The sequence below is a fragment of the Ailuropoda melanoleuca genome, chromosome 6 (genome assembly GCF_002007445.2).
Source record: "Ailuropoda melanoleuca isolate Jingjing chromosome 6, ASM200744v2, whole genome shotgun sequence".
Lineage (NCBI taxonomy): Eukaryota > Metazoa > Chordata > Mammalia > Carnivora > Ursidae > Ailuropoda > Ailuropoda melanoleuca.
This window is the reverse complement of record NC_048223.1, coordinates 72,325,972-72,338,615: the sequence shown is the minus strand read 5'-3', so window position 1 is coordinate 72,338,615 and position 12,644 is coordinate 72,325,972. Positions and strand designations below refer to the sequence as shown.

The following is a 12,644-nucleotide window of genomic DNA, read 5'->3' as shown; positions in this document are numbered from 1 at the left end:
AGTTGAAAATCCATGTATAACTTCTGACTCCCCCAAAACTTAATCACTAATAGCCTACTGTTGACCAGAAGCCTTACCAATAACAACAGTCGATTAACACACATTTTTTATGTTATATGTTTTATATACTGTATTCTTACAATAAAGTAAGCTAGGGAAAAGAAAATGCTATATAAAAAGTCATAAGGAAAATACATTTACAGTATTTTACTGTAAAAAATTCATATAAGTGGACCCATGCAGTTCCCTTCTGCGTTCCCATTCGCAATTTGGGTGGGCGGGGTGCGTGCGTTGGTCTGCCTCGTGTCGGAGGGGAGAAGGGGTGAGCCCGGGACGAGCCCGGGGTTGCTTCGAGTAAGGGAGGTGTGTATGGTGGCGGGGTGAGGAATAATCCAGAAGCTATCGGAAGTGGAAAGGCTGAGGGGTCCGGACTGTGTGTCCTGGCCTCAGGTGTGAGTGGGTCCAGCAGAAGGAGACATGGCTGCCAAAGTATTTGAGTCCATCGACAAGTTCGGCATGGCCTTAGCTGTTGCGGGAGGAGTGGTGAACTCTGCCTTGTATAATGTGGATGCTGGGCACAGAGCTGTCATCTTTGACCGGTTCCATGGAGTACAGGACATTGTGGTAGGAGAAAGGACTCACTTTCTCATCCCTTGGGTACAGAAACCTATTATCTTCGATTGCCGCTCTCGACCACGGAATGTGCCAGTGATCACTGGTAGCAAAGATTTGCAGAACGTCACCATCACCCTGCACATCCTCTTCCGGCCAGTTGCCAGCCAGCTTCCCCGCATCTTCACCAGCATCGGGGAGACTACGATGAGCGGGTGCTGCCGTCCATCACCACGGAGATCCTCAAGTCGGTGGTGGCTCGCTTTGATGCTGGAGAACTGATCACCCAGAGAGAGCTGGTCTCCAGACAGGTGAGCGATGACCTCACGGAGCGAGCAGCCACCTTTGGGCTCATCCTGGATGACGTGTCCTTGACGCATCTGACCTTCGGGAAGGAGTTCACAGAGCGGTGGAAGCCAAGCAGGTGGCTCAGCAGGAAGCAGAGACGGCCAGGTTCGTGGTGGAGAAGGCTGAGCAGCAGAAGAAGGCGGCCATCATCTCCGCGGAGGGCGACACCAAGGCCGCCAAGCTGATCGCCAACTCACTCGCCACTGCGGGCGATGGCCTCACGGAGCTGCGCAAGCTGGAGGCCGCCGAGGACATCGCGTACCAGCTGTCGCACTCTCGGAACATCACCTACCTGCCGGCTGGGCAGTCCGTACTCCTGCAGCTGCCCCAGTGAGGCCCACCCGGGCCCAGCCCCGACCACTCTGCACACCGCCGTCCTTCTGACCCCGCCCCCGCCCCAGAAATCACTGTGACATTTCATGATTGGCTTAAAGTGAAGGAAATAAAAGTGAAATCACTTCAGAAAAAAACAAAACAAAACAAAACAAAAAACACTGTGCTGTTCAAGGTCAGCTGTATATATAGATTATATATAATTATCTATCTTAAAGCTTATCAATATATGATATGCAATATAATAAATACAAAAGTATACATTTATGTATTATACAATAAAATATCAGGTAGTGATAATGGATATGAAAGAAAATAAAGCACGATAAGATTCTAGGGGGGGTAGTATTATGGATAGGGTGTCAAGGAAGACTGGAAAGGTGACCAGTAGAGACATGAATGAAGGAGGTGAGGTGAGATCCAGCACAAGCAGTATGGCTGGATGGAAAGTAGCAAGGGGTAGAGTGGGAAAGAATGAATACCTATTTTAGTGGTCTTTCAACAGTCTGGGCACTATTTTTTTTTTTAATGAAAATAACAGGTAAAAGGTATTTTACATTTCTTCTAAATTAAAATTATATCATTATTGGTGAGATGAAATCCTTTCCCAAATGTTTTACACCTTGTAGTTAAGGATAATATTAATAATAGTAAAAGCTAATATTTTCTAAATACTTGCCAGGTACAAGGAAGGCACTGTACATGTTACCTTATTAAATCCTCATAACCCAGTGAGATATGGATTATTAACATTCTCCATCTATAGAAATTGTGACTGAGAAGTAATTTTCTGTAAAACAGACCATTAATAAATGTCTGTAGGTGTCTTTGGGAGAATAGAAGGACAAAAGTCTGAGATGGTCTGAGATGGCCTCAGGCTCTGAATCCAGAGAAACCCGCACCAGAGGCTGTACTCATTGATCTAATGATGCTTTTATAAAATAAATTTACATTATCCTAATAGCCCTCTGAATCTATACTTGTTTTAAAGATAATTACAGGTTCTTTTCTAAGATCTCACACCATAGTTTCACAGATTTATAAGGTTAAAACAAACATCTAGGAATGTCCTTTCCACTTTTTAACGAGATTTAAAAATATTTCAGACAGAGATGCACCCAGGTGGCAGAGACAGCTGTCCACTAATTCATGCTTTCTCTTCCATAGTTTAAAGAAGTACCTGGGAACTCAGACAGGTAGTATGTTTCCCAGTCTCCTTGAACCTGGGCGTGTAGTTCTTGCAAATGTTATTGGTGCCAAAGTGGTATGTGGCACCTCCCCAACAAGGGTTTTAAGAGGCTCCCTGTGCCACCATTTTCCAAGGTTCCTGGAAATCAGTTTCATCATTCAGTAGGAACACAACTGGAATACAAAAGAAAATATACTTTTGTTATGTTAAACCACTCAAATTTTAGTATTTATTTGTTGCAATATCAAGTACGGATCTTAAAGATCCCAGATCCCATAACTTCCCCTTTAACGATATATTAAGACATCAAGTCCTTAAAGTTAAGACAACAAAAGTCCAGGACAATGAAACTATCAAAATACGAATAAAGAATGTTTTGTTAGCATCCCCATCACTCCCAATATTGAAATTATCCTTTGCTTAAATATCTTGTCATGTTTATGCTTGTTTTTGTAACACACTGCTGTGAGCTGAATTGGATCCCCCAAAGAGGTATGCTTAACTCTAAATTCTACTACCTGAAAATGTGACCCTATTTGGAAAGAGGGTCTTTGCAGATGTAATTCAGTTAAAAAGAGGTCATAATGGATCAGGGTGGGCCTTAACCCAATGAATGGTATCCTTATAAGAGGGAAATCTGGACACAGACACACCAGGAAGAATACCATATAGAGATGGTGGCAGAGATTACAGTGATGCATCTACAAACCAAGAAATACCAAGGATTGTCAGCAATCCTCAGAAGTTAAAAACGTATAGAGGAGATTCTGAGACCTCAAGAGAGAACCAATCCTGCTGCCACACTGATTTCCAACTTCTGGCCTCCATAATAGTGAGACAATAAATTTGTTTTAAGTCATCCAATTAATGACATTTTGTTATGGCAGCCCTAAGAAAATAACACACATACATATTCTAGCACAGGCATTTCCTAATCTGAAATACATTTTTCAATGACACAAAGAAACTTGTTTTATTGAAGAATTCTTCCTGAGCTCTCAACGTTCACTCTGAGGCCACAGGTTCTAGCAAAGTCTAGCAAAATTTCAAGAGTGCCTTGTTTCAAGTTTTCCTCCTTTAAAAGAGACTGTTATGAAGTCTGCCCTAGGAAAGCCAGACTTCGTTTTTATGAAGCAGGGGCTCCAGCCACATGCGTTGCTTAATGAAGGAGGCCCTGCACTGCGTAAGTTTATTTTTCAGGCAGAGGGTAAAGTGCTGGCAGCCATCATGACACCAGGAGCCTGAACTGGTGGTGCCGATATATTTAATGCCAACAGGTTCAGTCATTGCTATGAATGTACCTGGCCTCCTCAGATTAGCTCCAGTTGAGGTTAAGGGTAAATAAAAGGCTTCACCCGCCTTTATATTTGTATTTGTGATGTTTATCTGCCACTTCAAATTCTCCTCGGAAAAAGAATGAAATAATAGACACTGGAACCTATGAGCAGAAAGACAGCCAAACCAGCAAACGAAGGGCTTTTCTTCACTAAAATACCAATCAGCGCGCAGAAGCTTTCTTACAAGACATGCCAAACACCCCCACTCGCCTACGCAAACTCCAACTTCTGTATTTGGCATTTTCTTCTTAAAGCAACGTGAAGAGACACTGCGCAGGCGCGCGAGTCGAGGTGCCCTGGGAGGATTCCGGCGCAAGCGCGCGGGCCGGGAAGTGGGCGGGCTCGTGCGCATGCTCTGTGGTTCACTTCCGCCTGCCCCTCCCCCTCCCCGCGTAGCTACCTTCCCCCTCTCCCTTCTCCTCCCCAGTCTCTTCCCCAACTCTCCCCACCCCTCGCGCTCTCCGCCCCGTTTGCCTCCTGTCCTTCCCCTCCTGCTCCATCCGGGTCGCTGACGGCTGTTTCTGGACTGGACAGCGGTGGCTGCTGCTTTTCTCTAGGTACCCGGTAAAGTTTCACAGGAGCCGGGGAGGGGAGCAGCGGAGCAGCGGCACCGACGCCGGAGGAGCCCTGCTGTTCGCCGCTGGCTGAAGAAAGAGGGTCCAGGAGCTGGAGACCTGCCTCAGCTGCCGCGCTCCCTCGCTGTCTGGGGAGGCGCCGCCCCCCGTCGCCCTGGTCTTCCCCTGCCTTGAGGGGCTGGGTGAGTCGTTGCCACTGTGGGTTCGGGGGCGTGTGACGGCGTTAGGGAGGGGGCAGGCGGGGCTGGGCGGATACAGGCCGGCCTGCCGCTGGGTGCTTTCTCAGCGCTTCCTCAGGGTTGGGGGGCGGGGGACCAGGGTTGTGTCGGTGCTCTCTGGCCGGGGGGCTGGAATGTCGCACTTCCTTGGGGAAGGACCTCCCTCCGACTGAGGGCCGCCGAAGTGCGGAGCCGTGTCGCCCGGCCTCTGCGGCTGCTGCGAGCGGGCTGCTGCGGTAGTTGACTGGTCGGCCCGCGAGGTTGAGTGTGTGCAGACAATTTCTCTCTCCTGGATCCCCTGAGCTGGTCTGAGTGCGTGTTCAGGGAATGATGGGAATAAAGTGCTTCTCATTCCCCTACCTGTTGCTGGCGAGAGGACGCCTTTCCCATACCTTCTGACTTTTTAAAGAAAAGGATGCTTAAACCTCCTGCGCTGAAATCGGAGGTAGTTTTGTGTCCTCTATTCTTAAAAAAAAAAAAAAAATACGGTTAGACAATGCAGAACTCTCGGGAACCATCGAGTTCCGATGTCCCGAAAGAATAAAATCAAACTTCTCTGAATGGATAGGTCATGGAATGGACAGCTTTGGCAATTGCTAGCCCGAACGTAGGAAGGTTTTGCGGGGTTTTGAAACTTACCCGGTTCTGTGTAAGGAACGTGAATGACTACAACGGGAATAAGGCTGACTTCCTGTAATTGTTATTTAGTAACGTGATGTGTTTAAAAGCCTGTGTGGGTTTACAAGAAGTGGACTCTTTGATACATGTCTACAAGGGAAGAAATACTCAGTGTACTGGAAAGTTCTACAGATTTCGCCACCAAACTATTAATGCCCCATCCCCCATTCCTATTCTTGAAAAATCGTCAGTGCTAAGGTTATTTGCAGTTTTCTCCCATTTCCAAATACTTGTCACAGAGGTATAGATAGATACAGATTGCCCAGGGGACAGATTTTTCAGTCACGGTTAACCATTCGTAATAGAAAATGTTGAATTTGGGAGTGCATCTTGATATTTAAACTGCATATTTTGTTTTGTGAGTATATAATTATGTACATTGACTTAGTTTTAAAATTAAATAGTGAGGTCGGAGTGTTACTATTCTGATTTGTAAAATACATCTTTGGAGGCGAGTGTCTTAAGATTGAGGTTTGGCGAGAGAGAACCGTACTTTTCTCTAGGGCCTATTAGTGTGAAAATTGGAAGATCATTTGAATTGTGGGAAATTTAAAGTTTCCATTATTGGTTTTATTTGTGTTGAAAATAAGAACTTCAGTTGTTTGCTGATACAGAGGTAGGTATTAAAAGGATTAATTATGTTGTGATTTGAGGAAGATTGCAAGGTTTTATGTTTGTGAAGTTGGCAAAATTTTTCACTGTGCATATACTTGATTTTGGGGGTAGCGGATAGACGTTTTATTTCTTGCTGAGAATAAAATGATTTAAAGTGAAGCAAAAATTAATTTCCTCAAAGTACTTAATATTTCCATTAGATTAGTCTACCACAAGATAGCAAAAAGTCAAAACTAGTTAATATGTTTTAGATTTTGGAAAGAATTATAGAGAGTGAAATTTTCTGGGTTTGTATATATTTTAAAAAATTCAACTGATCGGTTTTTGAAACTGGATGATACTTATGTAGCATATTATAAAATGTTTATTATAAAATGATTTCATGTTTACTATGTAGTAATTATTGTAGCATAGCACTTGAAAGAAAAATTATACATCATTTTTCCTTTGAAGTCATACTAACTTTTTTGTATCTCCTCAGATATAGGTATACCTCCAACTTTCCAGTGTTTCAGAAGGAAGTTTTTTATTGAAACTGGAAGACCAAAAGAATTACAAACATGTTGTGCTGGGGAAATGCATCCTTTGGACAGCTAGGTTTGGGTGGAATTGATGAAGAAATTGTACTAGAGCCCAGAAAAAGTGACTTTTTTATAAATAAAAAGGTCCGAGATGTGGGATGTGGACTCAGACATACTGTATTTGTTCTGGATGATGGAACAGTGTACACATGTGGATGTAATGATCTAGGACAGCTAGGTCATGAAAAATCCAGAAAGAAACCAGGTAAGTTGAAAATTTTTTGGTTTGCTCTTTCTAATAATTATATCATGTAAGTTTGAAATGTCAAATAACTTCTGTAGTCCTAAACCCATATTTTTTTTAATCAAGCTTTAAAAGCAGACTAGGAGTTAAATATATCCTTTACATTTGCATGCTTCTAAGTACTTGATTACTTTATGGTTTCTATTATTTTAAACTATTATTGTTATAAAACCTTATTGTATGAAGCTTTGGTTTCAGAATATAATTATGGTGATGTAAAACGAGAGAAAACCAGCATGCCATGTGGATATCTTTTCTTTCCGACAGAGTATATAGGTATAGAGTATATAGAATGTAGGTCCTGTCTAATAAAAAGTATTATTCAGCTACCTTGGCAGATATTAAATGCATAATTTATTGTGTTGTTTTCCACACATCAGAAAGAAAAGTAAGTAAGATGGAAGCTTGCCTAAAATATATCCTGATTTTTCTATTGTTCTCCCTATTGTATTTGAAATACATAATTTTATTTGGTTTAGTTTGAAATATCTTTTATTCCCCTAATTTCATACTTTCAAGTAGCAGCACTAGTTATTAAAAGTTTTGTTACTATGATATGTACTGATTTTGTAGTAGCCGTATAAGCCAAATGTAAAATAATTTTTAGTGTAATGAGAATTTTGAGGAATTTGTTCACATTGTCATGTTCTCTTTTCCTAGATGTAGACAGACTTTAAAATATTACCACACTTAGAAATATTGTTATGTGAATTTTGCTCTCAATTATGATTGCTAAAAGTTAATCTTAAGATGGTAAATTCAGATAAGACTGCAGCTGTACTGATTTATAGTTTCTTCTGTTAACTCTAACAATAATGGCACTGAAATATTTTCTATGGAATTATTTTTCTTTACCACTTCATTATTTAAGTGGTTTTTATTGTTAGTCTACTTTTGAGAGGTTAATGTAGGTATAAAATAGTAAGATATTAAATATTAAATTAAAGTATGTTACTCATCTTTCATATCATCTCACCACCATGCCAAACCGCACCTTTCTAACTTATAAATACTGCGTAGTTTTCATCCTTTCTTTGTTGGTAGGGTCTTAATCTTTTTCCTTCTGCCTTAATTTGTAATTTAAGTCTTTCGGATGAATGGTAGCAATCTTTGATACAGTAGGTTTAATTATTGCAGAACTCAAGGTAAAGTGGCAGCTGTCTTGTACCCTACCTCACTAAGAATATTTTATGGAATCTTACCAGAATTTCATAATCTTAGGTATTGAGGTTTTCATGTGTAGACATGAATGGTAATTTATTGGTATGTATTTGCTATCATTGCTTCAGAGGCAGATGTATCCTTTATCTTTTTTGCTTAGCTTGGAATGCTGCCTCAAGTAGAGATATTCATGGTTTTGGGGCTGTTGCTTTTTTTATATTTAACATGCTCCACAGAAATAATTGAACAAATCTCTGTATTGCTTTAGTAATTTCTGAGAGGCTACAGGACAAGTAAAAAGTACAAAGCCAGCACATAGGAATTGCCAATATAGTTACTGAAATTTACTGGAGTTTAAATTTTTTGAATCTTACTAAGCATCTGTTTTGTGTCCAGGACAACGTAGACACTGTGTATTAGTAGTATATGTCTTTAACAGCTTTTAACTCTGTGGGTAAGATTCTGAGAAACTTAACTAGCCAAGAGATGTTTTTCTGTGGTCATGATGATATTGTGATGATTGCATTGTGACATTTATATCACTGTATTGATTCATCTTGGAAGCATTATTTGGTAATATAAAGTTGGGAGTGTGGGTTTACCTAATTTATAGTACCTCTTCAGGATTGCCTTATTGTCCAGGGTACGCTTACAGACTAGAAAAATGTAAAAGGCATAAACTTTGTCTTTGAAAAATTTGGAGCCTGGGTTGGGAGTTAAGGCATACATAAAGAAATAGTTGGAGAGGATTGAAGGTTGACATGATATGATACGTCCCTTGAAACTGGGAAATTTAAATGATGGGAAATGTCATTATGGGGTAGATTAAAGATTCCTGGGAGAAAGTGAAGTCTTAATTTTAATTCAGCCACCAATCACATAAATAGCCAGAAAATAAATCTGGAGCTAAAATAGTTTAGTTTTAAAGAAGAGGAGCCTGATCTTGAGAAAAGCTTTTTACTGGAAGTCCAGGTTCAATGACACATTGAAGTATATCTGAGTTACAGAGGTAGGAGAAAGTAACAGTTCAAAAGGAGGTAGTTGCTCTGAGAGGGACTTTTCTTTTAGCCTCAGTTTTGATTTAAGGTGTTCGAGTGGAAACTTTCAATGTTTTTAACTAAAATTATTTCCCTTGGAAATAATTCTTTAATGATTTAAATGTATTCCTCAACTTTTTTTTTTTTTTTTTTTTTTGGATTTGTGAGTTTGAGGACTGAATTAGAAGGTAAGGAGTTCTTATTTAATTGGTTTTAAAGTTTTCTGTTAATCGAGTGAGTCTGATTGAATTTCTAGAACCATGTAATAAACATAATTCATTTCATCAGAGCTTTAAACTGACAGCGTCCAGAAAGGAGGGAGCTAGGAATTGTTTCCTTGTAGATAATGGCTTTATAAGCATACTAAATATTGTATAAGGAGTGAAAGAAAAACAGGTGGCTTCATTCATTAAGGATAAGCTATTCTTGAGAATTATTATAACCTACTGGAGGACTCAGTCTTACAGTGTAGTAAATAGATTCAACCTGTGGCCTATTGGGAGAGGTTTCCATTCTGAAAATTTTAGGAACCACATAGGAAAGGTTCAGTGATACCTTTTATTTACACCAAGAGTACAGATTGTGTCCATGTTCATCTCCGTTCTCTTGTATATGTATGCCCCTTGCTATCACTACTAGCTCTTTCTGATTATTTCCAGAGGAGTGAATATCTCTTTTACTTTCCTGTATGTATTTTTCCTTCATAAGAATTTTTCAAAACTTTTTTAGCCAGTGGCTCTTAGTTTCTTAATTCATAGCTAACAGGTAAATTTATTTGATCTTTAATATGCTAGACCAGTCCACCTAAGTAAATTGTTCTATTTTTATATTTCTTTCCTTTCAAGTTCACTTCTGAAGATTTTAAGATAATGTATAGGAAGTATACTTTTTTTTTAAACAAGATCATTTATTCACTGTATATTCAGTCATAGGTATTATTTGGTAACCATGGTCCTAATGTTTTGCACATCTGTTTCCATTTATTTCATTTAGAAATAGTACTAAATGCTTTATGACCATAAATTTTTAAAATAATGTGATATAGTCTTCTTAAAAATGATTGATAGCTTTTCGTGGTTTACAGAGTTCTTTCAGTTAGATTATCTCATTTAATCCTCACAACAGGCTTGTACGGTAGCTAGGGCAGGTGTTATAGTCCCCATTTTACAAATGAGGAAAACTGAAGTAAAATGAGATTAAAAGACTAACAGTTAGTAGGCCAGTAAATGTTAAGGGAGCACTCTAAATCCTGTGGTATTACCTTTATCCCATGAAGGTTTTCCCCTGCCATATATAGAAGATAAAAGAATGTTTATTCACCTAGGAGGAAACTAGTTTCCCCTCAGTATTTTAGTGTAATTCTGAGGGTTAAAAAATAACAACTTAAAATTTTACTTTTATAACCGATGTTATACAGTGAAGATGTATTTTATTATCTCCTCCCTTCTGATGTATAAATTCAGAAGGAAGTCATTTTAGGAACTGTGTAAGAAGGTTGAGAGTCCTATTTTCAAGATGTAATATCATGCCAACATAAACTAAAAATTCAAATATATGTATTTCATTCCTGAACTGAAGACTAACTTGATTAGCAAAGTCAGCAGCAGATAAAGTTTTCTATAGTGTGATAAAATTTGTTGTAGCTTATGCTGAACTCTTCTATAGAAGTTGTAAAGATTATGAGCATTGATTCTTTTTCCTATATTCCAAAATGGTGATTTCTCCAGTGAAAGCATTTTGGTCACATAGCAGTAATTACTTGCTTGCCTTTTTGCTACATCATTTTCTGACTTGCTCTCTTTGTTCATAAAACACAAATATATAAATGAACTCTTTAAAATATAGTTGAAATTTAAGAAGTAATATAGGAAAACAAATGTATAAATATGTGAAATAAAATTGTTCACTTAAGAGAAGATTAAAATTACCAAATTATCCCACGTTTCTTATTGAACCAAAGCATATGATACCAAAGAAGCTTATAATGTTTTATAAGCTCCTAGTTTTCATGATACCTTCTAAGGATGAGAAAGATGTGGATGATATGAAGACTTGAAAAAAGTAATTTCTTGGGTCAGGAATGGAGGCTTGCTTTGGACACTTTTCTTTGAGGAAGGTTAGTGCCCAAGAATCACAGTGTCAAGGGTAGGGAAAAAAAATCATAATGCAAACAGATGACTACTGTTAGAGAGATGTATAATAATACTTTACTTTGTGTAGGACCCTACATCTGAGGAATTTCAAGAGCATTACACAATAACTCATGGTTCCTTTCAAAATGCTTGTGACACAATTTGCAAGAATTATCCTCATCTTAGGGGATAAATTTACGGAGAAATGGCAGCACAAGTTGGTAAGTAACTTGTCAAAACAGCAGGTGACTGGTGAACATCTATAAACTGAATCTGAAAATTTAAGTCTACCAGTCTCCTACCTTATTCACTAAATTGTTCTTATGTTTAGAATTATTTACAGTAATATCTTCTGTTTGAGGCAGATCAATACTAATTTGTTTCTTTGCCATTTTACGTGATGGCCTACTAAAATAAATCATTATTTTACCAAGATGCTTGCATTGTGTTACCACTTTGGTACTTCATTATAACCTTGTGTGGTATGAGGAATATTTAAACAAACAACTATGGTAACACCCAGTCTTCTCTCTTTCTTCTGTTATATATCGTATTCTATTTCCCTTCGTTGTCTAATGCTTTGCTGTGCTGTACTATCCAAGATCCATAGTAACTGCCAGGTGTGATTGATTTGGTGTCCGCATTGGAACTTGGATTAGTTATATTGTATTAAGTCGGCCATGTAGCTCTTTGTAGGATGCATTGGTTTGATAAATGCTTTTTAAAATCTTTAATCCACAAAGAAGACAAAAATAGAAGTAGATGCCTAATCTGAGCAGTCTAACAAATAGAGCCTTCTTTAGAAGATTTAGAACCAATGATTTTTTTGTTTGTGTTTGGTATATTGGTGTTTTTTATCTGATTGGTAGTGAATTACTTACTTTCCTTGAAAGAATAGGAGTATGGTAGATTTTAGTTTCCCGGTTTGGGGAGTTAACAAGGAATCCTTGTTGCAGGTGAAAGCTTAGGTGGTCTAGTTTCCATCATCTCCTTAGTGAGTGTTCTTAGGGTTCTGTGTTCCCAATATATTATACAAGTGTGTAGTACTGCTAAAGCTCATTTCTTACAGACCCCATGTACTTTTAAAATTGCTTTGAAGAAATAAGTCTCACTTCATAGATACTTAGTTTTCCTAGGCTAGAAAGCATATCAGGTACTTGGGTATATGTAAGGTACAGGTACATACATAGTAAAGAAAACCTAATAGAGGACGTGTATTCATATATTGTTACAAGGGCTTTTTTGTGATAGGATTGTGTTAGGGAGTAGAAAAGTGGGAAGCACTATTGAAGAAACCGTATCAAAGCGCCCATGATTTATCTCCTTTCAGCTTCTGTGGATTTTTTTCATGGGGATGGAATTAAGAGGACAGTATTATTTATTAAGATATATAATTGTGTTAATTTGTTGTGATAGTTACTTTACATGCAAGAAGAACTTATGCTGTGTATAAATGTGTTTTTTGGAATTATTGTTATTAAGGGAAGTTTCTTGAATATGGTAGCTCAGTCTTCACACCATAATATTTTATCTGCATGGAATTATTCTTTTTTCTTCAGTTCCAGGATGGCAGAATTTTAGTTT

The 12,644-nt window shown here is 38.6% G+C and overlaps 1 protein-coding gene and 1 pseudogene across 6 annotated transcripts in view; both read left to right on the top strand.

Moving 5' to 3' along the window:
• Nucleotides 1–317: 317 nt before the first annotated feature.
• Nucleotides 318–1,294, top strand: LOC100479713 (annotated as a pseudogene).
• Nucleotides 1,295–4,253: 2,959 nt separating this feature from the next.
• The window catches only part of HERC4 (HECT and RLD domain containing E3 ubiquitin protein ligase 4), a 134,543-nt gene continuing 126,152 nt past the window's right edge, over nucleotides 4,254–12,644 (top strand). For 3 of the 6 annotated variants that reach the window (XM_034662595.1, XM_034662594.1, XM_034662593.1), the window contains exons 1-2: nucleotides 4,254–4,576; nucleotides 6,387–6,691. In XM_034662595.1, the coding sequence (XP_034518486.1) occupies nucleotides 6,466–6,691 (226 nt within the window). In that variant the 5' untranslated portion in view covers nucleotides 4,254–4,576; nucleotides 6,387–6,465. Of the gene's footprint in view, nucleotides 4,577–6,386; nucleotides 6,692–11,148; nucleotides 11,282–12,644 lie in introns of those variants that run through there. The other 3 variants (XM_002913742.4, XM_002913743.4, XM_034662596.1) reach the window with 3 other exon arrangements.